The sequence below is a fragment of the Fusarium oxysporum genome, chromosome 15 (assembly GCF_000149955.1).
Source record: "Fusarium oxysporum f. sp. lycopersici 4287 chromosome 15, whole genome shotgun sequence".
Lineage (NCBI taxonomy): Eukaryota > Fungi > Ascomycota > Sordariomycetes > Hypocreales > Nectriaceae > Fusarium > Fusarium oxysporum.
This window is the reverse complement of record NC_031000.1, coordinates 1,427,002-1,453,321: the sequence shown is the minus strand read 5'-3', so window position 1 is coordinate 1,453,321 and position 26,320 is coordinate 1,427,002. Positions and strand designations below refer to the sequence as shown.

General features: G+C 49.9%; 5 protein-coding genes across 5 annotated transcripts; 3 read left to right on the top strand and 2 right to left on the bottom strand.

Annotated features, from left to right (window-relative positions):
- Positions 1-2,147: 2,147 nt before the first annotated feature.
- FOXG_14431 (uncharacterized protein) lies at positions 2,148-2,909 on the top strand (the record flags this gene model as incomplete). Its single annotated transcript, XM_018394489.1, has 1 exon — positions 2,148-2,909. The coding sequence occupies one exon, from the start codon at positions 2,148-2,150 to the stop codon at positions 2,907-2,909; it is 762 nt and encodes a 253-aa protein (XP_018254655.1).
- An 11,220-nt stretch (positions 2,910-14,129) lies between these two features.
- FOXG_14430 (uncharacterized protein) lies at positions 14,130-14,862 on the top strand (the record flags this gene model as incomplete). The annotated part of the gene is made up of 2 exons (XM_018394488.1): positions 14,130-14,498; positions 14,788-14,862. 2 exons carry the CDS (start codon positions 14,130-14,132, stop codon positions 14,860-14,862), a joined length of 444 nt encoding a protein of 147 aa, XP_018254654.1.
- Positions 14,863-16,312: 1,450 nt separating this feature from the next.
- On the top strand, positions 16,313-17,531 carry FOXG_21720 (uncharacterized protein; the record flags this gene model as incomplete). Its single annotated transcript, XM_018402067.1, has 3 exons — positions 16,313-16,380; positions 16,450-16,716; positions 16,772-17,531. 3 exons carry the CDS (start codon positions 16,313-16,315, stop codon positions 17,529-17,531), a joined length of 1,095 nt encoding a protein of 364 aa, XP_018254653.1.
- Positions 17,532-19,708: 2,177 nt separating this feature from the next.
- FOXG_14429 (uncharacterized protein) lies at positions 19,709-20,424 on the bottom strand (the record flags this gene model as incomplete). Its single annotated transcript, XM_018394487.1, has 2 exons — positions 19,709-20,187; positions 20,307-20,424. The coding sequence occupies 2 exons, from the start codon at positions 20,422-20,424 to the stop codon at positions 19,709-19,711; spliced, it is 597 nt and encodes a 198-aa protein (XP_018254652.1).
- A 752-nt stretch (positions 20,425-21,176) lies between these two features.
- FOXG_14428 (uncharacterized protein) lies at positions 21,177-22,672 on the bottom strand (the record flags this gene model as incomplete). The annotated part of the gene is made up of 4 exons (XM_018394486.1): positions 21,177-21,765; positions 21,818-22,203; positions 22,255-22,274; positions 22,327-22,672. 4 exons carry the CDS (start codon positions 22,670-22,672, stop codon positions 21,177-21,179), a joined length of 1,341 nt encoding a protein of 446 aa, XP_018254651.1.
- Positions 22,673-26,320: the final 3,648 nt, after the last annotated feature.

The following is a 26,320-nucleotide window of genomic DNA, read 5'->3' as shown; positions in this document are numbered from 1 at the left end:
GCCCTATCATTTCTGACGGCCTTCCCTTCTCACTAGAGTTATGCTTAACCTGAGAAACCTCACTGACATAAGTGAAAAGACTAACGTGTATGATAAGCGAGTTGAACAGATAAGCGAATTGAACAAAAACCGATCAATTGGTTCTTATCGTCTTCTGATCCTCGATGGTCACGAAAATCACCACTCGGCCGACTTTGAGATCTACTGTGAAGAGAATGATATTATTACGCTTTGTATGCCGCCTTTTTGTCGCGCATGCTTATCATGCACGTTATATAATTTTTTTTTAATGATTCCGTAAAAATTTATATAAGCTATTTAAAAGCTAGCTAATAGCATATAAAGGTTTGAGTTATTTTAGGCTTAATTTCAATTTTTGAGAACTTATTAACGTAATTATCTTGCAAGGTGTAAATACTAGCAAAGTCAAAAGTGTCCCACTCGCTTATCATATGTTAGCTGGTTTAAAATGTAACTTGTTAATTCCCCTAAGCCTGTGCGCTCTGCGCTGTACCCACAAAAGCGTGGACTGATGTCCGTGCTCGACAGGCGCACTGGTCAATCTTTGCCTTCAGGCGATGGCGTTTTTGTTTCGTTTCGTTTCCCATCGTCCATCGTCATCTCTCACAACCCCAGTTTCGACACGATCCTCGGACCCGGGTCGGCTTTCTCCACATCTGATCAACCGTGGACGAACAGCCTGTGGTGTCGACAGGAGAATGCGATAATGGCGCAGTAGCAGCAGTAACAGCACAGCATATCACAGCATGTCCTGCGCAGGACCAGGGTCCCAGATCCGCCTCAGTATTCGGATGTACAGAGAATGTCCAAGATTGCCTGGTTTTGGACTCGGCAATCTTACCATGGCATCGCAGTGCAACGGCACGCGGGCAGGCGATGTTGTCCTTAACTTAGTACTACGTAACTAACTACAGGCGACGCCATGACCCAGCGGCCTTGCTCCTGATTACGATCTTGCAGACATTCCAAACGTGTTCGTTCATAGCTGCTATTGTCCAAAGCATACCGATGTAACTGAGGAGCGTACAGCCACTTGCAAGTATGCACTGTCAAAAGGCCCGACGTGGGAAGCAGAAGCACCCCCAACGATCAGCCGGTGCAATGGGATGCAATAAGTTTGAACACCTGTTTATGTACTGGCACACTCAGTCTAACCCTGTTTATCTTAGCAAACTCCTAATCCTAGTAAGAAGCTTCCAATAGCCAATCAGTATAGCTGAAATTGGCGCACGAGAGATAATATACGCACAGACTCAACTTAAGTAGCTAGCAGCTTGAAAGGATACACGCCCCGTATTCAGACTTATTGCATCCCACTGTACCTCTAATCCTTGCTGACTACGTATCCGTCGTTCATTCCGACGATCCCAACCAGATGGCTCAGGCCAGCAGCCACCCATTAACGACGATCGTCCTACCTCAGACCCTGGTCCCAGCCAGAACCTCCTGCTAGCTGTCCCTGCACAGGCTGAGGGGGCCCACGGTGCTGACGCTGACAGCGATGGTAACGGTGAAGGTGATGAGCAAGCCTGCAACCAACCCTGTGTCATTGGCGTTGAAACGGATTTAGTCTAATCAGTAATTAAAGAAACATCGTCAATCATTGCTTCGCTGTAGCACCCACTAATGATTTGTCGTTGGTTCTTAGTATTGCCCTCTGAGGATAACGGACAATAGCTGATGAGCCCGACACCCTGCAAACAGCGGTTTGACACACCCCCGTCGGTTCCAGATATGCCAGATTCACCCCCGCCAACAAAATTTCTCGATCTGCCACCAGGATTGCCGCTGTCGAGATAGTTGGGGTTGCCAGAGGGCGGTCACTCCATCACACCCGCCCAGGTGTCACGACTTTGCTTTTCCCCATACATTACGCTTCATGCCATCCTCGCCCCATCCAGCTTTTCCACGGATATTTGATCACCTCTCCCCCTTCCTTCTGAGCCAAGATCTCTTTTCCAGAGGCTCAATACCCTTCACCATCTGCATCTTCATCTATAACATCAATGAGCAACCACCCCGTTCCTGCATTCAAAGCTCGAATAATATCTACAACACTACCATCTAACTGCCCATTACTTTAACAGCCCATCGTCACACTTGCCAACCGGCCACTATCAGTAACCATGACTGCTCACCGGAGAGGCCCTTGGTCCAACGCCGAAGATGCGTATCTGATGAACCTAGTTCAAACCCATGGCCCTCTCAACTGGGTACGAATCGCCCAGACTCTGAGCTCAAGAACACCGAAGCAGTGCCGCGAGCGTTATCATCAAAACTTGAAGCCAACTCTCAACCACGATCCTATTACACCTGAGGAGGGACTCCAGATTGAGCGACTAGTGCATGAAATGGGAAAGCGTTGGGCCGAGATTGCGCGACGTCTTCATGGCCGAAGTGATAATACTGTCAAGAACTGGTGGAATGGTAGCCAGAACCGCCGCAGGAGGATGGACCGTCGATGTGCCGTGCAGACCCACGATGACTTCTACCCCCACAACCCACCTGGACTCTCCATCTCGACATCGGCCTTGCCTCTCACGAGTCCAAGCCTTCGTCACCCCGTGTTCTGGGTTGAGTCTCCGCTTCCTTCACCATGCTCCTCCGAATCTGCTGAGTCTGACATCAGTTCTAATTACATCACGTCACCCGCTCGCCAGCCCATCTCGCTCCATATGCCAGTCGAACTACCACCCTTTCACAACGCACACAGCCTGAGCACACTAGCTTCGCCATCTTCCAGAGAGCACCATGAGTGTCAACCTAGGCTACCTTCGTTTGCTCCTCAAGGGCAGTTGCCTACTGCGCCTAATTCACCGGTGCACCAGGAGTCTCAGCCTCGAAAGAAACAAGATTCTCGGATGAACCTGTCCTCTCTTCTGGGATGAAGGCATTCGGAGTGTGGAATATTTGAATAACATGATTCCAATGGTTGCAAACCTACAATACCGACTACCAGAGGCATACCCGCCGTGCCAGGGTCGCTTCGCGATGGATGTAGAGGGTGCGGAGCGGCGTACAGAGCACTAATAGTAAGCTAATGTGCCGTATATGCACATATAGCCAGTCTATTGTGTAATTGGTAACAGTTTGACTTGGTTGAATATTGTTACCGTGGCGCGAGGTTCATAGAAGACCTGTAGCAGTCCCTGAGACATTGGGAAGGGGTCAAGGAAGATACCAGGCGTTTAGGCGAGAGGAGCTGAGGAATTTTGGACGGCTGGGACACGCATTAACGGCGGATGAAAAGCATAATTGAGACTTGAACAAATACTACAGCGACAAGAGGTCAAAGAATCAGTTGAGCGATTTTAATTTAAGACCTCCTTGGGATGAGCCTAACATCTAAACATCAAGCTTCCTGCAATTGGTGAAGGCATACATATTACGACTATTTGAGATCCTGACTTAACCGTTGGAGATCGATTGCGGCTTTAGAGTCAGCGACAAGATGTGCCTTGGCATTTCAAGTCGAATTTAGTACCCGTTCGGGCCAACCGTATAGGTAAGAATTTTTGATTAATGGTTGCTTGTCATAACTTGCCTCTCGGAGAATCCGATCAATCGCCCAAGTAACCAGATGAGAGAAGTGAAACTGGAATGTAGCAGCCAATAAGTAGTACCGGTAAGCATGGAATCCCCTGGCGGAACTAAGCGCTGCTGGGGGAAAAGGTGAGGGCTACCGAGAGACTAAGGATAAGGCCCAGACGTCTGGGATTATACCCGGCCTAAGAAAGCCGAAAGTTTAGGCCACACAGCGAGTGTCAAACAACACTCTGCCTCAAAAGGGGGAGAGGAGGAGCAGGAGATGGCGGCAATCGAATAAGGAAAAATTGTGCATATTCGTAGGCTTGTTTGCGCGTTGACCTGTAAGCAGCAGAGAACCCACAAGTTGGGATCTCTTGGCCAGATCGATGAGGTGGTTGGGATATGGGAAGAAGACAGTAAGGCTAAGTAGGGCATCCGTAAATATGGCCGGCGGCTTTTGAAAGCCAATTGGCAGTGAATTAACGGCCACGGATGGAGAGACACAGACGGAGAGACACAAACCGAGACACACAGCGCACACAGGATCAGCGTCGATTTATGGAGGGACAAAGACCGCATTGTCATCAGCTAGATCCAGATGCAAAATCTCGATTTCGCACCTCCTGGTCCAACGTTAAAGATGGCTAGATCCTAAAACCAATCCGTCGGTGCATCTCCAAACCGAGCCTAGCGCAGCACCATAGCGCAAGCGCCCAATGCTGAATGGCCCAGACATTCCACAGTAGAGCTCGAGCGGCCCTCAAGCGTCTGGGCGCAAGGCTTTTCATGCATCTGTTTGCTGGTTAGGTTGTTTGTTCAACCCTACTGTATTTATCTTTGGTCTCCTGTACTCTGTAGTTCTTTATTTCCAGAGGCAGCGCCCCTTAGCGGCATCAAATACGATCATTAGGCTGGCGCCCGGAGCGGCTCGGGCTTGATAGGGACCCCTTCCTTCGGGAATGGCGCTTTGATTTGTTGCTTACTCCTCCTCCTCCTTCAGCTCTTGGTATTGGACGATGTCTTGTCTCTTGCGATGGACCCTCCAACGTAGGCCTTTAGATTACTAGCCTGCCATCTTTTGCATCCCATATTGAGCTGGGTTGGTCAGCCCAGGTCGCTGGTCGCCGGCTAACGATTGAGCAAGTAAATTATTTGAATTAAATCGCTAATTAAATGATAACGGATTAATGATTGATGGAATCATTGGAACTACCAGCTCGACAGCGCCCCGAGCAAGGGGGCCCTACTACTTTAGGCGCTAGTGCTAGTCCGGGGTTGGCAGACGAAAAGGCCCAACCGGGGAAGTGTGAGAAAGACAAGGTAACATCGTGGGCTAGGGCTATGATCACATTCCGTCGACATGACGCTTTTCGATGCCCAAGGGCGTGCGGATATGGAGACAGATGGGGGATCATTGACCGCATTGGGTGGAGATATCGGAGAGCGGTCAACAGCCCCGGTGCTCTGTATCCAACGATCTCTCCCTTTGGGGGCAGAGTTGGCAGATCCAACATTGTTCCAACCGCAAAGGCTTCAATCGATCCATGGTACGGTAGTTGTTGCTTTTTGGACCCTGGTCTTTGTTTATCGCGCTCGTCCGTCTTCTCCTCTGTTATTCCGCACCTTATTACTGCACTTCCTTTTCCTACCCTTTCCCTTCCAAGCTCGTTTAATTTAATCAGATCAGCCCGGCGATGGTTGTCTCGAATCGAACAAGGTTGTTTTGCTTCTTCATGGAACGTGCAAAACACCCTGTCTGATCCAGGGTCAAGGGTCTTTAGCTGCAATGCAGCACAGAAACCATCAACAGTCACCGATACGGGACGCAGATGCGCATCGCGCTTGTTTAGAGATAGCGAGTTGGTTCTGGCAAATGAGGTTTCATAAGACAATTTCTTTTACTCTGGGGCAGGTGACATTTGGTAGTTGATCTCCTTTTTTCGGCACTCGACGATTAGGGACGCTCACTGGCACGGGGGTCAACGGGCCTTGATCTTGCTTTGACCTACTTCACCCGTTGCCGCCGTTTTGGACCGATCCCATGGACGAGCCAGGGTCACTTGGATATCGAATCTTCTGGGAGCTACGAGCCAATCGCAATGCCTGGTTTGGTCCGGCGACAACACAATCCATGTATGTATGTAGGTATATTTTTCATCTGGGTGCCCCCCTTAGCCCCGAAAAGTCCCCCTAGCGGGGCAAAGGACGTGCTGAGGAACGGAGGTTTATCTATGTGCTAATTACAAAATACTAACGTGCATGATAAGCGAGTGCTCCAGACAAGCGAGTGCTCCAGACAAGCGAGTGCTCCAAAAATCCCTCAACCTACACTATCACTATTCAATTAGATATTTCTCAATAACCTAATATGCCAGAGTCTTCAAATGAAGCTAAGATTATTCTTGCCCTTCAGGCCCTCCAGAATAACCCAAAATTAAGTCTTCGAAAGGCCGCAGCTATATATCATGTTGACCGCTTTGCCTTACGTCGCCGCCAGCGAGGCATTCTTTCAACGCGTGATACTCCCACAAGGTCACAGAAACTATCTGATCAGGAAGAGCAGATAATAATCTAATTCATTTAGACCTAGATTCGCAAGGATTTCCCTCAAGCCTATTATATGTAGAAGATATCGCGAATTCTCTACTTGCCAACCGCAACGCGCCACGCGTCGGCAAGCGCTGGGCTCAATACTTCGTCAAGCGACAACCAGAGCTAGAGACACGTCTATCTCGGAGGTATGACTATCAGAGAGCTAAATGCGAAGACCCGACTATTATTCGTGGCTGGTTTCGGCTTGTAGAGAATACAATTGCAAAATACGGCATCCGATCAGATGATATCTGGAACTTTGATGAGACCGGCTTTATGATGGGCGTGATTGAGCCCGGAATCGTCGTCACAAGCTCCCATAGGCAAGGAAGACCAAAGCAAGTACAGCCTGGAAACCGCGAATGGATTACTGTGATCGAGGGGATCAGTGCAGAAGGTCAATCGATCCCGCCGTTCATCATTGGTGCAGGCAAGGATCACCTTGCCAATTGGTACCAAGAATGCGACCTCCCCGGCGATTGGGTTATTGCATTGAGCGAAAATGGATGGACTAATAATAAGCTGGGTCTTGAGTGGCTAAAGCACTTTAATCGGGCTACAGCTAAGCGATCAGTTGGTTCCTATCGCCTCTTGATCCTTGATGGTCACGAAAGTCACCACTCCATCGAATTCGAGGAATATTGCAAGGAGAACAAGATTATCACACTCTGTATGCCTGCTCATGCCTCTCATCTACTTCAGCCTCTTGACGTAGGGTGCTTTGGGCCGCTGAAAAAGGCATATGGCCGACAAATAGAGCATCTGATCAGATGCTCTATAACCCACATCTCCAAGACCGAGTTCTTTCCTGCCTTTTATGCCGCCCACCAAGCTGCTATTACAGAAAGCAATATCAAGGGAGGTTTTAGAGGAGCTGGGCTTGCTCCCTTTGACCCAGAAAATGTCATCTCGAAGCTTGATGTGCAGCTTCGGACTCCGACGCCTCCTGTAGAGGTCACAATACCATCGACCCTTTGGACTGCAAGGACCCCAAAGACACCACTAGAGGCCCAATCGCATTCCAAGTATCTACAAGGAAGGATTAGAAATCACAAGAGCAGCTCCCCTGAGTCAATAATTAAAGCCGTAAAGCATTTTGAGAAGGCAACAACTATTCTTATGGATAAGATGGTCTTACTACATGATAGGGTTCGACAACTTGAACAACAGAATAAGACAGTAGGGCGACGCCGGAGGGGAAAAAGGGCTAGGGTACAGAAAGAAGGGGCTTTAACTATAGGGGAAGCATCACAAGCAATTGATCAGACGGATGTTGATACGCAGGTTATAGCTGAATCGTCAAGAAGTGGTTGTCGCGAGAGGTCACAAGGACCAAAGGTTCGGCAGTGTAGTATTTGCGGAAAGACCGGGCATAATGCAAGGACCTGTCAAGAGGCAATCGAGGTCAATAGGGAATAGTATAGCAATTAATTTTAATTGGTCAGATAGATTGTGGTGTTTTTATTACTCTTTTTAGGTCTTAAGGTGTAGATTGGTGGAGCACTCGCTTGTCTGGAGCACTCGCTCATCATGCACGTTATTGGCTGTGAGAGGATTAGTCAATCGCGGCACGAAATTAGACGTCCTTATCAAGCGGCAATTATTTGCAAACGCATCAACAGACGACTGTATCCAGCATATCAGCGGCACAAACCGCGCATCGTATCGAGTCTGTTACACGACAGCGGGATGGCCAGGCGCGGCTGATAAACAGTAGTCGCAAGACAGGCCTGTGACCAGGCAGGCTATGGTAAAGCATTGGCTGCGGCAGTTCGAGGCTGCCCCGAGTAGTCACGGTCAGATGAAGTGCGTTGCAGCGTCCTCGATCTGGCAGAGCCCAGGTAGCAAGAAGAGGTCACAAAGGAAAAGAAAAGAAGATAAATGAGAGAAGAGATGCGAGTGCGTCTTGAGCCGGCCTCGTCTTAATGATTAGGAGAGATCTTGTCAAAGATGGCGCTTGTTTTGGATAGATTGACAAATTTAGTGAAGTCTTTTCCTATTACAAGGTTGACTGCTGTATTCAGTGAAGGGATGCCTCATCCGATGACGCGGTGGTACCTTTCTGTAATAGAAAATATAATCTGCTGCTTTGCGTCGGTTACATAAGCAGACCAGGTGTGCATTGCTATGGTCGAATCTCTCGTGATATGCGGTGAAGTCATTATAGAGGGATCTCGTTGCTAGTAGATAGTGCAAGATTCCACACGGGAGCGATAGCTCCGGTGGGCAGCCTGTGGTCGCCTTGAGACTGGATCTCTTATACTGCTCAGGGGGGGCGGTGGACCACCAAGTCTTGAATGCTTCTTTCGGTTTCTGCCTTGCGGTGCTTCGCAGGTAAGCCAGCGTTGGCTGAGCCCCTTCGCGTTCGGGCAGTGATGATGCTGCTTTTGCTAATTTATCGGCTCGCTCATTGCCAGGAATGTTGGTGTGTCCTGGTACCCAGCGTACTTGTGTGGCCCTATGTGATGCTGCCAGGGCTTAGAACTCGAGGAAGACTCTTTGTGAGGAGTCAGGTGGTGTGTCTCGCAGGCATGTGGCGGCTGCAAGGTTGTCTAGGCAGATAATGATACTTGTCTTGCTACTTCTTGAAGATTTAGGGCGGCCTTGAGCCCTTCCAATGCTCCTGTGACCTCAGCGTCAAAGACGTCCGCCGGCCCTAGGTGACCCGATCAGTCGAAGACCGAGAGGTTGTTCTGGTGGATAGTAAAGCCGTAGCTGGCGGCTCCCTCTGAGGACAGGGAGCCGTCTGAGTATACAACCAGGGTAAGTGGGTCGAGGTATTGAAACCAATGGAGGAAGGCCTCAGCGGTTTCGTCTTTCGATACTATCTACAGCGGTGCCATATGCTCCTGATTAAGGCAATGCTAAAGGAGTGTTGGTCGTACACAAGGCATGGGGAGCTTGTCGGTGCGTCCAAGACGTGCCTCGAAGCCGCTCTCGGTCGGTGCTTGATATCTGCGTTTAATGAGATCGTGGTAGATAAGTAGATTGGGTGGAAGTGTTCGGGTCGTCAGAGGATGCGTTCCGTCGAGCGACTTAAGCCATGCCGAGAACTTGAGTCGCTGTGCTTCTAGGAGTTAGTCGACTTGTGGTATCTCACTTTCCCGGTGGAGAGCGGCGATAAGTGTTGTTTTCCATACAAGGAGAATGGCCCGCATGGATTGGTTCATGGCCTTGGTCGTCCTCTGTATGAGACGTTGGTTACTGGATACTATATGTTTAGATGGCTGACTCCACCGCGGCCGGGTTGTACCTGGGTACCAGGCCTCGGCGCCGTAAGGTAGGACCAGCTCGACACATGCTCTGACGGCGTTTCTGACCGCACTCGGCAGCAGACCGTGTTTTATCTTAGTCAGTCCTTCCAAGTAGTAGGCTACTGCCTGCGCTTTCGCCGCCCACTTTTCGACACGGATTCGGAACGATAATCTACTATCAAGCCATATACCCAGCCCGCGTAGGGCTGACTTGGGATGTTTCTCGATATCACCGTGACGTACCGCCGGAGCGGTCATGAGTTTTCTGGGAGAGAAGTGCATGACTTCGGTCTTCTTTGGGTCGAAGGAAACGCCGTTTGTCGCTCCCCAGTGCACCATCTCATCTATGGCACTAGAAGTCATAGCCGTAGTTTCGTCTACTGTGTCGCCTATGGACAGGATAGCTGTGTCATCTGCATAGCCGAAGCGGCCTTGGGGGTTGCCGAGTCGGTAGATGGGCTCTGTGTAGAGTAGGAAAAGAATTGGCGATACTGGCGACCCCTGAGGGAGACCGCATTGGAGAGGAGAGGAGGGTTTGAGGGTGTCTTGATATCTGACACGGGCCGATCGGCCACTCATGAAGGATCCAGCCCATCTAGCGAGATGGTCAGGCCATCCTTGTTCGCGCAATCGCAGCACCAATCTGTTGCGCAAGACGGTGTCGAACGCGCCTTGGATGTCCATTGTGACCAGGGTGGCCACCTTTGTGCGAGCAAACGCCTCTTCGATATCATGGATCAGGGCGGTCACTAGGTCTGTTGCCGACCTTTTGGGGAGAGCACCAGCTTGTTGTGGGTGAAGAACGCTGTAGTGAATAGCTGCCCATGCTAGACGGCGTGCGATCAGCCGTTCTAGACCCTTGCCGAGGCAGGAGAGCAGAGAGATAGGTCGCCAAGCCCGTGGCGATGTGAGGTCTCGGCGTCCGGGTTTGGCGATCATGACTACTTCTGCCTCCCTAAATGGTTTCGGGTGGTGGCCTGCAGAGAGGCATCTCTCGAACAAGCGGCGGACGTGCGTCCCGATGATATGCCATACGGCTTTAAGGAGATTAACGGTGATGTTGTCTGATCCAGGAGATGTATTGCCTGTATGGAGGGTTGCATACTGTGACTGGTCTAGGGAGATTTCGAGTGGAAATGGGATCGATCTAGGAAAGGAGACTGGTATCCAAGGGTTTTCGATGACATCGTCTGCCGTTCCTCGTTCCAGTGTAGCTCGACGAAGTGCATTGGCCTTATCTAGTTGTGTTTCATAGACGACATCGCCGACCTGCAGCGGTGGTGGCTGGAAGGGTCCTGGGGACTTCAGCCACCGAACGGCTTTGAAAACAGCGCTGCTATCGGTGAAGCTATCAATGAGGTTTCGCCAGTATAGTCTCTTGGCTCGACGGATGACGCGGTGGAAGTCTCTTTTGGCGATCTGGACATCCTGGTTAAAGCCCAGAGGGTAGAGTCTTCTAATGGCACGGAATGACGCCGCGGCACCGGCGCACTCCTCAGTCCACCAGGGAGCAGTACGTGCGCCCTTCCGTGTAGGCCGGCCAGCTGCCTTTGCTGCCGATGTTAGGAGATTCACGAGTGCAGAGGCAAGCTCATCTAGTTCCGCTGGTGTCGAGTCCACGAGAGGGATTCTTGTGGCCCCGAGCTCTACGATCTCGATAAATCGCTTGAGCTCGTCCTCTGTTGTCACCCGTACCTTACCCGGTTGAATCAGAGCTAGCCTGATATCCGGGAGGGTTAAGCTAAGTGTGAAGTGGCCAGAGCTGGTAGCGAGATGGTCTTCAACAGTAGCTTCGGCCAGTGGCATATTAGTAAAGGCGAGGTCGATCGTGTTGCCGTATGGGTTTGTTGGGATGTCTAGAGTGTTAATTAGGTTCAAGTCGTTTTCTGATGACCAGGCTGCGATTTCTTGGCCGCGGTTGGTAGCATGGCCTGTCTGCCAACTACGATGTCTGGCATTGAAGTCACCGGCAACGAGGCAGCGTCCTAGGACGGGCCATTGTAGCAGTATCTCCAGGGCGTCATGCTCGTCATTCTGACTATAGAAGTTGACTATCGTCATGCCATTGATCATCAGCCATAGAATATCCCGAGTCTGAAAGGGCCGGATCTGATCAGCCAGGAGCCTTGGGTCTCGTCGGACATATGTCATGACTCTAGGCCGAGTGTCGTTATTATCCCACATCTCGACAGGCGTGAAAGTATCGTATGCCGGATGGGTTTTGGTCAATGAACGGCTATCTGTATGAGCCGTCCATGGCTCCTGCAAAAGGACAATGTCATATCGTTCGGAGTCGGCCAGCGCTAGGGCGCAGTCGTGGGCCGGGGGGATCTTTCCGACATTGGCTTGGAAGATCCTCAGCGACTTCCTATCGTCCTTTCTTGTTTGCGAGTATCTATTCCTGGTCATGAGGACGGGTGATGAGAACTATACGGCGCTTTCTCGGTGAGCCTAGTCTATGATGTTCGGGCTCCTCCTCCGCTTCGTAGGCCGCCTGAGGGCTTGTGGCCACCATGATGCACGAGGGTGCTCCTGATGCTGCTGGACTTGGACCACGAATGCTCGGCTGTTCGTGTGATGCGATGTCGTCGCTTTGTTGGGCTTCCAGCTGGGACCCTGGTTGTGGTTCTAGGTGTCGTTGTCGGTATGCCTCCGCGCCAACGGTCCGGACATGTCCTCGTTGCTCTTTGGTCAGTCGGCGGAAAACGCCATGTACCTTCTTCGGGCGTGCTGGGCAATCGGCGAAGTTGGCGCTCTGCGGGCCGAGGCAGTTGGCGCATTGCTCGGGGGCGGTACAGTCCCCGGAGTCGTGGCCGGCGGCCTTGCCGCAGCGTTTGCACAGGGGGAGTCGATGGCAGGTACGTGACCGGTGGTAGTCCAAGCATACGTTGCACTGCCTTGGCCGGTCGGTTTTCTTGATCAGCCTTGCTGGTCGGCTGCTGAAGAGGCGCCAGTATTTCTTGACTGGCTCCAGGAAGGACACAAGTAAGGTCTTCGTTAAGGGGTTGTCAGGTTGATGCCGCGCGGGCCGTATGTTGACGGGTTTCTGCCCTGTCTGGATTTCTATTTCTTCGTCCACGGCTGCGTCGCTATCCGCTTCATTGCCATGGAGGTCGGTCAGCTTGCGAGGGTAATCTGAGACTAGGCAGGTAAACCACTCCTGCCTGGTCTCTACGGCGGCGGCCCCTAAGTCGGGTGCCCATTCAGTCTGTCTCTGCACGAGGAGGTCGCGAGTGGTTATGTCGGCGGTAAGGACGGCCCATCCGGACCTGACTTGGAGTACGCGCGGGATCTTGTGTGGATCCACTCCGAGTTTCCGGGATATATGGGCCCGGATTGCGTAGTCGTTGTGGGCCCTGGCCGGAGCTTCGACATCCAGCCGGATGAAGACACGGAGGTCCACTCGGAGTGGGGCGCTTATGGTCGGTTGTCCCTGGCGATGAGGGGGCTGTTGTTGTTGATGGTGTCGGGGTTGGTGGGCAAGGGCGTTGTTTGCAGCCGGGGGCGAGGCCGCGATGGCGCTGTAGGTAGTAGGCGCGGGAGCAGATTTGGCATCAGTGAGCGCCTGATTCCAGGAGTCTAGGAAGCTGTCGGCAAACTTTTGAGCGAATTCCCGTTCAGGCCCAGTGGTGAACTGTTTCACTGCTTCTTCGAATTTAGCGCATAAGGCCTGAAACACCTTCAACTTGGCATTGTACTCCTCCGCACGGTCGCGTGCGAGCTTAGTGGCTGCTTCAATAAGGGAGACTGGTTGCTGTTCAGCAGTCGGGGCAGGGTCAGAGGAGGGGGCGGGATGGGCGAGCTGGGCCCCTTCCGTGGCCGCAGCAGTAGAGATCGCATTGAGAGGCGAAGACGGCATTTGAGCCGTCCTCCCGAAGGCGAGCGGGACCCCAACAGGTCCACTCACGACAGCGGGGCTGTTTTGTAAGAGGGCAGTGCGGGCTCCTCGATTGAGATTGGCAGGAGTATGGATTCCCAGGTCAAAAGGGTCCGGGACAATAGGCGGGCAGGAGGTGGCGGATGCCATCGCCGCCGCCGTGGGCTGCGCGAAGCGCAGGATTGTGGTTGTTGTGGTGCACTTGTTAAGAAGATTGGTGTAATTAGGGCTACTTTCTTAACATCTGCATGCCAAGAAAGTAAGATGACAAAGGAAGGTGCGGGGCCGGAACATAAAGATGATCCGACGGTTCTAGGGTAGTCACCATCTTTTCTACAGATATCAGATATATCAGATGCATAGATGCTTGTGTCTGAATTGATTGATTTGTTAGAACGCCGTATTTAATCTGAATTTGATTGAATTGATTGATATATCTGATTTTTAATCTGATCTGACGGCAGCCCTGTACACTTCTCGGCCGTCGAACACACAGACTTTCGAAAGCTTCTCGGCTCTTTGAACGAAGAACTCGTTGACGAGCTTTTGCCTCGCAGCGGCGTTACTATTCGATCGTGGTTAGAAGCAGAGTACCGGTCGCAAAAAGAGCTATTGAGAAGTAAGCTTGCCGCCTCTCTATACAAGAAGCATCTCACCTTCGATCTTTGGACTTCTCCTCAAGAATACGGGCTTCTCGGCGTTACTGTTCACTTCACAGACGCGTTAAAAAGACCGCAGACGTCGCTTTTGGCGTTGAGGCGGCTCCGTGGCTCGCACTCTGGTGAAAATATCGGTCCAGCGTTGCGTGAAGTACTCTCGGAGTACGAGATCTCTGCAGACGACTTAGGTTATTTCACATGCGACAACGCCGACGCAATGACAGCGCAGTCAACGATATTATCGCCGCTCTTTTACCTGACGTTCAGCCGCAGGAGTGTAGGATTCGCTGTATCAATCACATCTACAACGTCGGCGCAACGAGTTACCTAGAGGGGAAGCTCAAAGACGTGCTTAAGAGCCTCGAATCGCAATCAGCGGAACAAGCAGCCCTTCAAAAGATCCTCGACTTCCTCGAAGCATGGCGGCCAACAGGCGCATTCGTCAGGATTCACAATATTCAAGGCTGGGTCCGAAGGTCTTCGCAACGCCGGGAGGGCTTCCTTCAATACGCGCAAGGGAAGCTTAGCGAGGAGGAAGTCGACGAATTCGGCGAAGTCCTGTGGGAGGTTAGCCAACTAATGCTTCTCCAAGACAACGATACTCGATGGAATTCCCTTTTCACTGCCGTAGAAAGAGCTTTCCGATTAAAAGACCCGATCGAGATCTACACATCGGTTATGTCTCGCCACGCAGATAAAACGAAGCGGATTCCGGAAGAATATCTCCTCTCACAAGACGACTGGCACGTCTTGGCAATTACTCTTGCGGTACTACTACCGTTCCAAAAGCTAACTAAGTATTTCGAAGGCAGGTTTTTCTCCCAGCTTTTACAACGGATAACTAATAATTTGACAGGTCGAGTGCCTCGCTTTGCCGAGCCCGCTGCCTCGTTATTATCCCGCGGAGAACGCCATACCGATTAATATGTGATTTATTAAACGGCAGTGTCAGCCGTTACCAAGGTAGTCAGGACAATTACAAGTTGACCTTCCCAAACGAGTTAAAGCACGGTTTTGCACTAGTAATAGTCAAAAGTACTTCAGGCTGACAAAGTCGCAGCACTAAGTAAGTGTGTGACCTAGCACGAGTCAGCCAAATAAAAAAATACTTGCAATAGACAAATATCGAAGAACAAACTCAATAAAAAGAAAAAGAAGAAAAAAAAGAGTGAATTTTCCCGCTGATATCTGCACTTAACGTTGATGTACTGGATTTGCATGGTTATCACTACTACAGTATCCAAGTGCTGAATACTTCAGGAACCCAAATGCAAGGCATACAGTACGTACGTACTGCTTGTCCACCTTGATACAAGCGCGCAGCCATACTCCACCGATCATCGGCTCTGGTCTGACTTGGGAATATGACGTGTCAGGTTAGGGCAATCCTTGTGGATCTTCAGCGGCGTCTCTTATTAGTCACGAGACGCTTTAACAACTGGGATCTCTAGCGGCAATATTGAAGAAATGGGTTTGGAATCTGAGCCAAGAAAGGACAAATGCCGATCCCGCAGACTACAGCATTACGGGCTAATTACCGTAGAGTACATCCTTACCAGGACGCTACGGTATATAAGACTTATTATGAGCCTTTTGCCCCATTCTCAATTAGCTACTATTAATCAATGTGCCACAGACCAACCTCAAGGAGGCATAGTAGAGCAAGTCGAGATAACGATCTGTATGGTTTATAATGGACGGTGTTGAACCAAGGACCAATCTCATAAGTATTGGAAGAAATAAATCTTTAATGCTGAAAGTTGCATTGGGCTAGGCCGAATTTGGTACCTTTTATGTACCTTGCTGTACCTTTTTTAGTTAAAAGGATCCACTAGCGTCTTGATTCCCGGGATGTCTCTACCCCAGTCTTGGAAGTTGCGCCAAATGAGCTCCGTTACCAGTCATGTCCCGTGTGTCTCACTAGTTGGCACGTTTAGGATCGTCGACGTGCCGGCTTCCCCTTGAAGATCAGGGCCCATTTGAATGGAGTTCCCCTATTGTAGATCAAATGCTCCGGCAAATTCATATGAAAGGAGGCAATCATGTGCTTTACATAAAACACTGGAACCATGTCTTTCGGGTCCCAAGATCCAGTCTCGATTATCCTTTTAGGGACGTGTGCAGAGGTCTTTGCTTTTCCTCTAACGATCCGCTAAGCAGTCTCTTCCGAGTAGAGGCTCAATAGAATGTTACCAACGGGGCTGACGACAAGTGATGTGAAGCTGATTACCATCATCCAGCAGGTATGCTCAGTGCTGTCTCTGGTGGGATGCCTGTTCATCATCGCCACTTTTTGTCTTTGCGATGCGTTCCACAAGCCTATCAACCGTCTGGTTTTCTATGCCTCGTTTGGTAATATTATGGCAGGCATCTGCTTCATCATGGCAGACTCGTTTATCCGCGAGCCGGACGGAGCAGGTTGTCAGACCCAAGCATTTCTACTCCACACGTACGTAACAAGTACCTGACAGTCTTTTTCATCCAGAGTTATTGATCCTTGGCTGACCATTTGCTGTAGCTTCGTTGGGGCTGATGCCTTATGGACCTTGGCAATGGCTATTAACGTTTATCTTGCCTTCTACTACCGTTTTGACGCCCAGAGATTACGCAAAATGGAGTTACCGTACCTGATCCTATGTTACGGTATTCCATTCTTGCCTGCTTTCATCTTCATCTTTATTAGAAATGGCGATGGGGACCGGGTTTACGGCAGCGCTGTTCAATGGTGTTGGATCGCACCGTCTTGGGACGCTTTGCGCATTGCAACTTTCTACGGGCCGATCTGGTAAGAAAGACGACTTCATTGATATAGGACTGGGGCCAGACTAACATGGGGATAGGGGCGTCATCGCAATCACTCTCGCAATTTACATCCGATCTGGTGGAACAATCTACCGAAAACGCCAACAATTACTCAAAGCCCAGGCATCTGGCTCTGGTTCTGGGGGACTCTCATACGCGAACCAGAGCACGATTAATAACATGAAGACGACTGAGGTCACTATTACCCGCGAGGCAGCTGGCGAGACGAATGCGGTCGAGCTTCAATCCATGGGTCATCAAGCATCAGTCCACGTTATCAGAGATGATACCAGATCAGGTGAATCGCGAACAGCCCAAGTCACTACCCATACGAGCAGCACGACATCGCAGCCAACTGTACCTCGTCCACCCGGACGTGTCAGCAATGATGTTTATAGAGCGGCATGGGCGTACACAAAGGTTGCCATGCTATTCTTCGCTGTCATTCTCATCACGTGGATTCCATCTAGCGCAAATCGCATGTACTCACACATTCACCCCAAGGAAGTGAGTAAACCATTGCAATTCATGAGCGCGATAGTGCTTCCGCTGCAGGGATTTTGGAACGCCGTCATTTATGCCGTGACGTCTTGGGCGTCGTGCAAGGCGTTGCTTGAGGAGAGAGGGTTTTGGGGTTCACGAACGCGAATAAATGAACCGGCCAATTGGGAGGCAGAAGAGTCCCGGTCAAATCGGCGCAGTAAACTTAAGACAATGTTGAAATCGAGGACTGAGGACTCAGAGAGTTTAAGAGAGTTGGCATACCCGACGAAGTCAGACGACGGGCGCAGTGTGTGAAAGTCATGATACTATAGTTTTAAGAGTCACAATTTCGATCTTATACGTGTTAATAAATACTTCAAGATACCTCTTAAGTGAAATAGAAATATCCAGCCAGCTTTCAAATATCGTTCAGAACAGTGATCGCAGAATGGATATATATGTTATGGCCGGCTCTCCGTTCTTTCTCTTTGCTGTATTACGTTCGGCGGCAGCCTTCTTTCGATGAGAGGCTAGTACCTCGGAAAACTGGGAGAGAAGCTCCTCCCCAGTGACACCGGATGCTGACTCAAGTGCTGCGACTAGAGCCTCTGTAGAAGATGCGAGAAGGAAGGCTTGAAGGGAAAGATTAATGATATGCGCGATACAGCGTATACGTCGTCCTTTGCGTTGAATTTAATCTACTCAATGTCAGCCTGTAGCCTAAACTGCGTAGTTAACTAACCTTATGTCTACTCATTAGCTTGCGTTGTATAGACTCAAGACATTTGTCGTTTGAAGTCGCGTTGTCACCCGTGTGCCAACCAAATTTTGACTGTATCCCGTACTTCTCTAAAGTATCGATAACATCCTGCGCTTGAGCTTCTCCAGAATGGCTCTCTGCACATTCTGGTAGAGATAGTAGTGCCTTACGAAGCTTGTAGTCTTTATCTACCCATTGTGCACACACAGCAAGTAGAGAATGTCTATGCGGTGATGTCCAGAGGTCTGTTGAGATATGAATCGGACTTGACGCGGTGGTGAGACTATCCTTGATCTCGGTGCTGTAAAAATCATAGTTTGCTGCAATATATCGGACCATCGTACGCCGTGAGGTAATGAGGGAGTCTTTGATGTATGGGTTACACGCGAGAGCGAGTTGTTTAAATTCGTCCCATTCAATAGCCGAAAAGGGCACTCTCCGACGCGTGAGTATGCTGATCAATGCTTCCTGATATGCTTGCGGGTTGAAGGCATTTCGAAGTGCGTCCTCGTTTGCTACAGGGCGAGAATGTGCGGAGATTGAGCGCTGGGTGCCCGATACAGACCTGGTGGATCTGGATGCGACGGGGTGGTTGCTTCTGACGTGATTGGCAGCATTTGCCTTATGATCGTATCGTTTATCTTCACACACAGTGCAAGTATAGATGGTTTTACCTCCGGTCTTGCGTCCGCGTATATTTGAACGGTCCTTCGTAATGTCCATAATTAAGAGGAAGTTTGATGGCAATCCATTGGCATCTTGGGGTTTTCTGTAGCACCAATAATAGACGATGTGTCAGATGACATATTGGTAGGTAAAAGGCGAGATTTTGAACTTGGTATCATGGATTGAGACCCGATATCAATGGGTTTTGTGCCGACCTAGCACCGATACACGAATGCAGACATTGAACAAAAGATCAGTGACATCGCTCTGCGAATTCAAATGCCTGGCATGTGCTTCTGTCATGCGCTAAGTTTTGCGAGAAACATGGGGGAAAACAGATGACGCTAGGGCAAGGATGGGACTCGAAGATGCTGAATACGCTAAGGCTGGCACGAATGGCAGGAGGATTCATGATATTGGCACATCTCCTCAGAGAATTCGGAGCGATGACATTTCTACGAGGGGCACAGGGGTCATTAGGAGATGCAGCAAGGGTCCTTGTCGCACTGTTGGTGGGGGGGGCTGTGAAGATGGTGGTGTGGAGGATGCAGTTTCATTGGTTTGAAAGGACCGCCAATGTATGAGTTGTTTGCGCCCGCAACGAGGGTCGTCGTGGAGGGCTTGATGCTTGTCGCCGTGTGTGAGGCCCGGTCTCGGCCGGGTGAAGCCGAAACGGTACGACTCGCGGATCGCCACTGGTTCCGAGAAAGGCGCCACCTCCACACCGATCTGCATGCCTAATTGGCCCCCTTGCGGCTACCCCGTGGGGAACTACTTTAAAGGCAGAAGTAGTACGACGTCATTGACACCAACACACAGTATTAGTGACGTCTTACACCAATCTGAAACGTCGGATTGATTTGCAAAAAACAAGGTACCTCTGTAGACAGCCATTTTCTTAGCGATCAGATGCCACTTCATTTCAAGCATACTAATCTGCATTTCCAAGTCAACCTTTGCACACACATCTAAAGGAGCATCGCGACCGCCAAATTGACGGCTAGGGAGTCGCTTTTTTCGCCCTCGATTAAGGGACTACATAGCTTTTCAACTGATAAATTGAAATCTATGATAATTTCAGATCTCTCTCGCTGTCTTCGCCCTTGACTATGATGAATTCCTCCGAGCCATTCTCGCCCTCAATTTCCTCTATTATCTCTAGCCCGTCAGCCTCATAGCTCAACATCAGAGCTTTATTTGCACGCCTTTCTTGCTCATCTAATACGATGAACCTAAGAGCCTCTGCAATGACTGTAGTGTCATAAAAAGAGGGCATTTTCACGGCTAGCTGCCACTCAGGAATAAGCTTATTCTGTTCCTGAAGCTCACGATGCAACGCATATCGTTGACTGAGCGATACAGCCGAGTCAAGGTAGACACAATGATCAGCCTTACACCACCAGTCAGCCTGATTCTTAAATTGTAAAAGAAACTGCCAATGCTTCTTTTTATGACTGAAGATCTCCTTGATCTTCACATCTCTGACGTTACGCCGTACGAGTGCCCTGACCTCTTCAAACCACCTCCTGATGTAGACAACCTCGTCTGTTAAATCTCTTCTTTAAAAGGCGGCGCTCTTCCTCTTCCTGAGAAGCCTGTCAACTATACTCATCGCGGGCCACATGCAGCCTTGCATCAGAGACGCGAAATTGGGCCGTACTTACATATAACTGACGTCCCTTCCTCGAGCTTAGCTCGTCTCAATGCCTTCTTTTTAAGACGATGCATCTCCTGAGGAGCGGCGATGCCGTTGAGTGCAAGTGTCATGTGCCCCTTTCGCATTTTATCGTAGGTATGTGTAACTGACAGAGCCAGGGGGACACCAGAGGAACCAGATGCCTCTAATCGCAGCCTCACATACTCGGAATAGCGTTCAATTGTGCGCAAACGTAAAAAAACGGGGGGATCGACATCATTCTAGGTCAAATTGCACCTCGGGGGAGGCGCCTGGAAGCTGTACAGGGGGCAGGGTGCATTTTGAAGCGGCTGTCCCTTCTCTGACGTAACACGGAAGCTCCTTTTGCAACACTTCTTCTGCCAATAACGATAAGGGGTCTTTCAATTGACCTAGCACAATAGAGGGGTCAAAAGGAAAGATATCGCACTTCTGCCAAGCTTTAATGATAACTGACTTCTTAAAGGTACGATTCCGGGCTTCCTCAAGATGGGCAAGGAAGTTAGACTTCCCAAAGTTGGATGTGCCGCCAGAGATCTCTCTATATAGGATTTGCTGATGCCAGTGCTTGTAGAGGCTAAATATGCCCACATCACAGGGCTGACGCAGGTGTGTGAGATGTGGAGGGAAGGGAAAAGCTCGATGTTGTGTTGAGCGGCGTAGTGGAAAATTTGGGTTGTGAACGGGTTGGCCACCGATACTAGTGATTAGCTGAATAGCAAACAAGAACATATCACTTTCATCCTATAATTAGAAGATACTTCCAGTGGAAAATTCATGACTGGATTATTGACTACGTTATTCTTATTCTCGAGCGACCTGTCTCCCCCCAAATGTCTCTTCCCGAGCTTATTGCTGTCTATTGGGCCCTCTTCCAAGAAGGAGGGGGCGAGCGAATGCTACACCTCTTGTTGGCCGGGATATTTATAGAAAGACCTATTGCCTCCTGGCCGCCATGCTGATTGTCCCTCAGCGGTCTGGTATCATCGTCCTCCTTGCTTGCAAATCCGTTCTCACGGAAGCTGGCGACACTACCTGTCCCATGGCTGCTTGGCGTCCGCTCGGCGTCTATGTGAATTTCTCGTGTAGTATAAACAGCTGTCCCCACTTGCAAATCTGAACACGAATATCGGCTGGCAAACTTATCGGCGTCGCTCATCGTCTCTTGCTGACAGTTGACGCCAGTTGTCCCATTTGCCACTTCCTGAAGCTCAATAGAAACTGCATCTGATACGTCGTCAATATCCTCTACCAACGTCCTTTGATTCCTGCTGACAGAAGCGAAGCTTTTGTTTGGGAGTCTAGCACGTCCTTCCTCGGCATTGCTGAAATTACCCTCGGAGACGACGCCACAGTCGCGTTTCCTAGCAACCTTGCTTATTAGATCAGCCATGGACATCTCGATCTTGAGCTTGACAATATAGGCAAAGGGATGGAACTGCATGTAACTAAAACTGCTGTTAGCGGTGTTGTTCACAATCTATTATAGACTTGACTTACACGAATGTGTTGTGTAAACTCATCATGGAAATGATGAGAACGTCCATGCTAAGAGAGAATCCAACGATACACATATTGAATTTTACGAGACTTCTGTACTTTGTCAGGCCGTGCATTACTAAGTTGCGTTGAACGATTCTGATGAAATAGTAGTTCAGTGCTCCGTCGACAATCAGATAGATCGCCTTCTCAATACGGTCCCACCACTCGTTGATCCAGATATATCTCTCTGAAATTTGTAGGCGGGCGGGAATCCAAATGTTGTAAACCGAAATATTTACAGCGGTAATTAAAACTGCAACACCGACTTTGAGACGGTAGGCGTGTTTTTTATCCGTAAGAAGGATGGAACAACGGTTAATAATAATTTGGAGGAGGAATTGGACCTGGCTAAATTAGCATTGATCACCAATTTCGCGAGGATAAGTGAAGCATACTTGAAGGGCCCATGTGGTAACTGCCAAAATTAGCATCTGTTACGAAGAGGGTTCCCAAGAAGGCAGACGTACGAATAGCAAAATTAGAATGCAAAACTAGATACATTGGAGGGTTAGCACTTAGAAATCCGTAAACGGGAGTTGAGCCCAACCTAGGGGGTATATAGCCTTTCAAGTGTAACCAACAGATAATGCTGAAGATGAGGCAGACAAGAATCTCCAGCCATATCATCCAGACATAAGCGTTACGGAATATGCTAAGGCGATGCCTCTCGTAAATATGCTTAGTTTGCTTCATAGCAGTCCAGGTTGTGAGCCAGCCGAAGCCAATTGTGAAGCCCCAGGCAAGTGAGGCGATAACTATATCGTCTTCGGTGACTTCTTGAAGCACATAGTGCGGAGAGAGGAGTGTAATCATGATGGATCGGGTAGGAAGGCAGCAGTAACAGGAATGAATCCCAACTCTGGCAAACGTTTGATTGCAAGGCACCAGCGGCCTGCATATTATAGCAATGGAACCCACCTCCGTATTCATATGCGCAACTTCAGGCTACTGCACAGCGTGGTGTTCCTAGGAATTGGTAGGCTCGCAACTTACTTTACAAAGAGCGCCCCAGCCGTCGTTACGACACCTCTCTGCAAGTTATGCATAAGGCCTGGAGATGGCCAAAGCTTATTGGCCTACATCATTCTCACTGGTCTGCTGCCTGAGTCATAGCAGTCCTCTCTCATTCAGCTTAGAGATGCCCTATCATGTTTCTTCGGCATATTCCGTCAGCTCCCCTAGTCGCGCAGATGACAGGGTTCGCAGGAGATGAAGCCGCCGCCACTAGTGAGGGGAATCGCGGAGAATGTTACATCGTAGAGGCACGTGTTCTCGCAATGGTGGAGGATGGGCAAATCGGTTCAGAATAGCATGCTTTCAGGACCCTAGATCAACATTTCTGGAGTAAGTTCAGCCGTCACATCGGTAGACAGGGCTCTTGGTCGGTGCTAGTCTATCCCATATTCATAAGCTTTACACACAAACACAAAAAACCTAATCCGGTGATTAGTGGCGCAGTACGTCGTCTCACCAATGTGGCACCGTTGCGCCCGTAGTTCTAACTGGTCTTGTTGTACGGATAGGTGTGAACCTGTCATGGCGAACCAGCCAGCAAAATTGGCGCCCGTACTCCAAGTACAGATTTTGTACTTGTTAAGCGAACGGGTGTACAGCATATTTAAGACCCATACAAGTAGAGCATTTGTAGTGGCGGAGCAGGTAGCACAAAGCTAGGTCTATCCCATCAAGTGCTAACTGACACCAGGTACATGGAGATGCATGGCTGCAGCTAAATAGCAAGCTGCTAAGAAAGTTTTGACCCAATCAAAAACCGCACCCTATCGGTATTTCTATTTACTAGACAATTTGCATGTGAAATTAGTACCAGCAAGTTTCCCAGTTACATAGAGAGACATTGCACTCATAGCAACCTGATCTCGAGTACCTCCTTTTGCCTCTATTTCCGGACACCCGTCCTAATGCTTCTCCCACCCGCGGAAGGCTCCTACAAGCTACGGAAGGGGAATTGGAACCGCACTTCCTTCGCCTATGCTCTTCCCATTGGAATCCTATCATTCCTTTTATCTGAGCCTCTTCGTGGCCGAGCAAACCGCTCTGCTTGTACTGACGACCCGAAACGCTGGATTAATTGAGCAGATAGGTGTCCCCGTATTGACTCTCGGAGACCTTCCACTTGGGCTCGCCCCAGATTTGAAGTAGAAAACTATTGACGAGTATCACTTTGAGCAGGAAGTTCCAGGCTATTGACTGCCATCCTCCTCTCCTTATGGGCCGTGAGTATTGGTTATAAGATCTCAGCTGGTCTCCGGTGCCAACGCCGTTCATATGGTGGTTATATTCGTCAATCCCCAACGGCACACGGAGATACTTTCGCACCTCGGACCCAAATACCTCCCGCGCAGCTCGGTTGGCGGCAGAGGAGCCGGCAGGCCGTCGGCGACTCCGTATGACTTGGTTTCCTTCACGAAAGACAGTGGTGAGAAAAAGAACAAGAGCGTTATCCTTCCAGCTAAACTGATTTACCTACGTTGTGGTAATAAAATATTAGCAGCGATCGTATGCCAATAAAGCCCACTGCTACCACGTACCTTTCCATCCTTTGTCGGAATGCAGTGCATTTAGCGCCAAGGGATTCCCTTTCCTTCCCTATCCTTCTCAGCAACGAGTAGCTCGTCAACGCCGCTATCCTTGCGGCAGGTTCCGGTCGCTCCTACCTGGCTTGAACGAAGTGCTTTGAAGAGCTTTACTGACGCAAAAAGATTGTCAAGGAATACGTGGTAAACCGCAAGCGGCAATAAAGTCAGCAACGTGGTGACGACCCGTTGAGTAGACGTGAGATGCTCTTCAACCACCTCTTCGTCACCCTGTCTCGAGCACTGCTGTGGGACAAGTCCGCAAGGCCCTCTGCCGTGAACGTGCCACAACCAACGAACGAAGTATCCAGACTGTCCCAGAACCCATATCTTATAACCGGTCGGTGTAGGCTTCTGAGGAATCGTTGTTGTCTCTAATGAGCGGCCTGTGAAACGCACCATAGCCTCGTCTACCGTCAAATCACTGCCGGGCACGTACATAGAGTCTCCAGTCTCTTGTATATGCTTCGACCATCGGTCAATCTGCCTGTAGACGCTAGGCATCAGGTCTTCCCGGGGCTGAGTCCGGCGGTGACGACGGCCATAGCTTCCCGAAAGAGTAGCCGGTCCATGTAATCCAGCAGGGCTGAAGATGCGTAGACGGCGGAAGAGAAGCAAAAAGCGGTCGCGAGGCATGTGGCGGGTAAATAAATAAATGGGATCCTCTTGATCAAACGAGTTTGACCAGTATCGTTTCATATTGGTTTCGTGATGTATTCCCATATAAATAAGAATACCGAGAAAAAGATAAATCTCTTCAGCAGAAGTTGGCCTCCATCGATTCTCCCTGGAATGTCTTTGTCGAGGTCCCTCTCGGCTGCGCGGCGCTTCGTTGGTCCATTGTGCCCAGGACTCGGCCATCTCTTGCGGTATGTAACGAAATAAGAGGTCGATAAGTTTTGCGGGCAAGTCTCGGATTACGGGATCACGCTTGGTCACTTCGAATGGGATAAACTGACCAGGCTGGCCGCGTTCAACCAAGGGAGGCTCGAGAGGACGCACCGTGGCATTGTCACATCTCTCCGGGGTACATGCAGTCGTGCAAGCAGCGTAGAGATCCTCAGGATTAACTACCACGGTAATATGAGAGTGTTCTGAGTCCTCTGAGTCGCTGGAACCTATCGTGACGATGGTGTCCGCCGTAGATGATGGGTTTTGGTGATGGGAGGTAACGAGGTAAGTGCACGAGAGAATGACGTACCATCGTTGTAGCTCTTATGTGGAGAGAAAAGGTGGGTACAAAAGCGGGGCAATTGTATCTGGCGTCAGTTAGCACTCCATAGGATAGCTCTCGCCTCAACGGGAGGGCAGCAGCGGAGCCCGAGTTTCGCTTTCACTTCCGGCATTCGGTACAAACAGTCGACTTCTAAGATATCGCGAAGCCCTCTTTAGAGAAGATTCTATTCGTCTCCCAGACAGTTGTCGTGTGCATAAGAGGAAAGGTGTGATCCTCGCCAGGGGGTTCCCCCTACCCAAGCCAGGTCGGTTTTATACTTTTCTTCCGATCTCCGCCCAAAGATAGTGCGGGCGTTTTTGCTGTCACACATTCTCTCGTGGCTGCGTCATCATTTCCGGTGTAACCGGTTTAGCTCCTTGAGTCACGGCACCAGCGAGTAAGTGCCTCGCAGAAGCCAAGGAACTTCCAAGTTTCAGATCACACGTGTTCGCTTTAGTATTCACTACTAAGACAATACGAGAATTCTATGAGCTGTGGAAAAGAAAGCGGCTCCAGATTGATAATTGGCTGGCTGGAGAGCGAGAACCACTGATCTGACAATGCCATGCTGGGAAGGTAGAACCCGAGAAATCCCTGTATTAGGTCACATGAAATCTGATTAATGCCGGCGAAGCCTATTCCTTGTAGGGA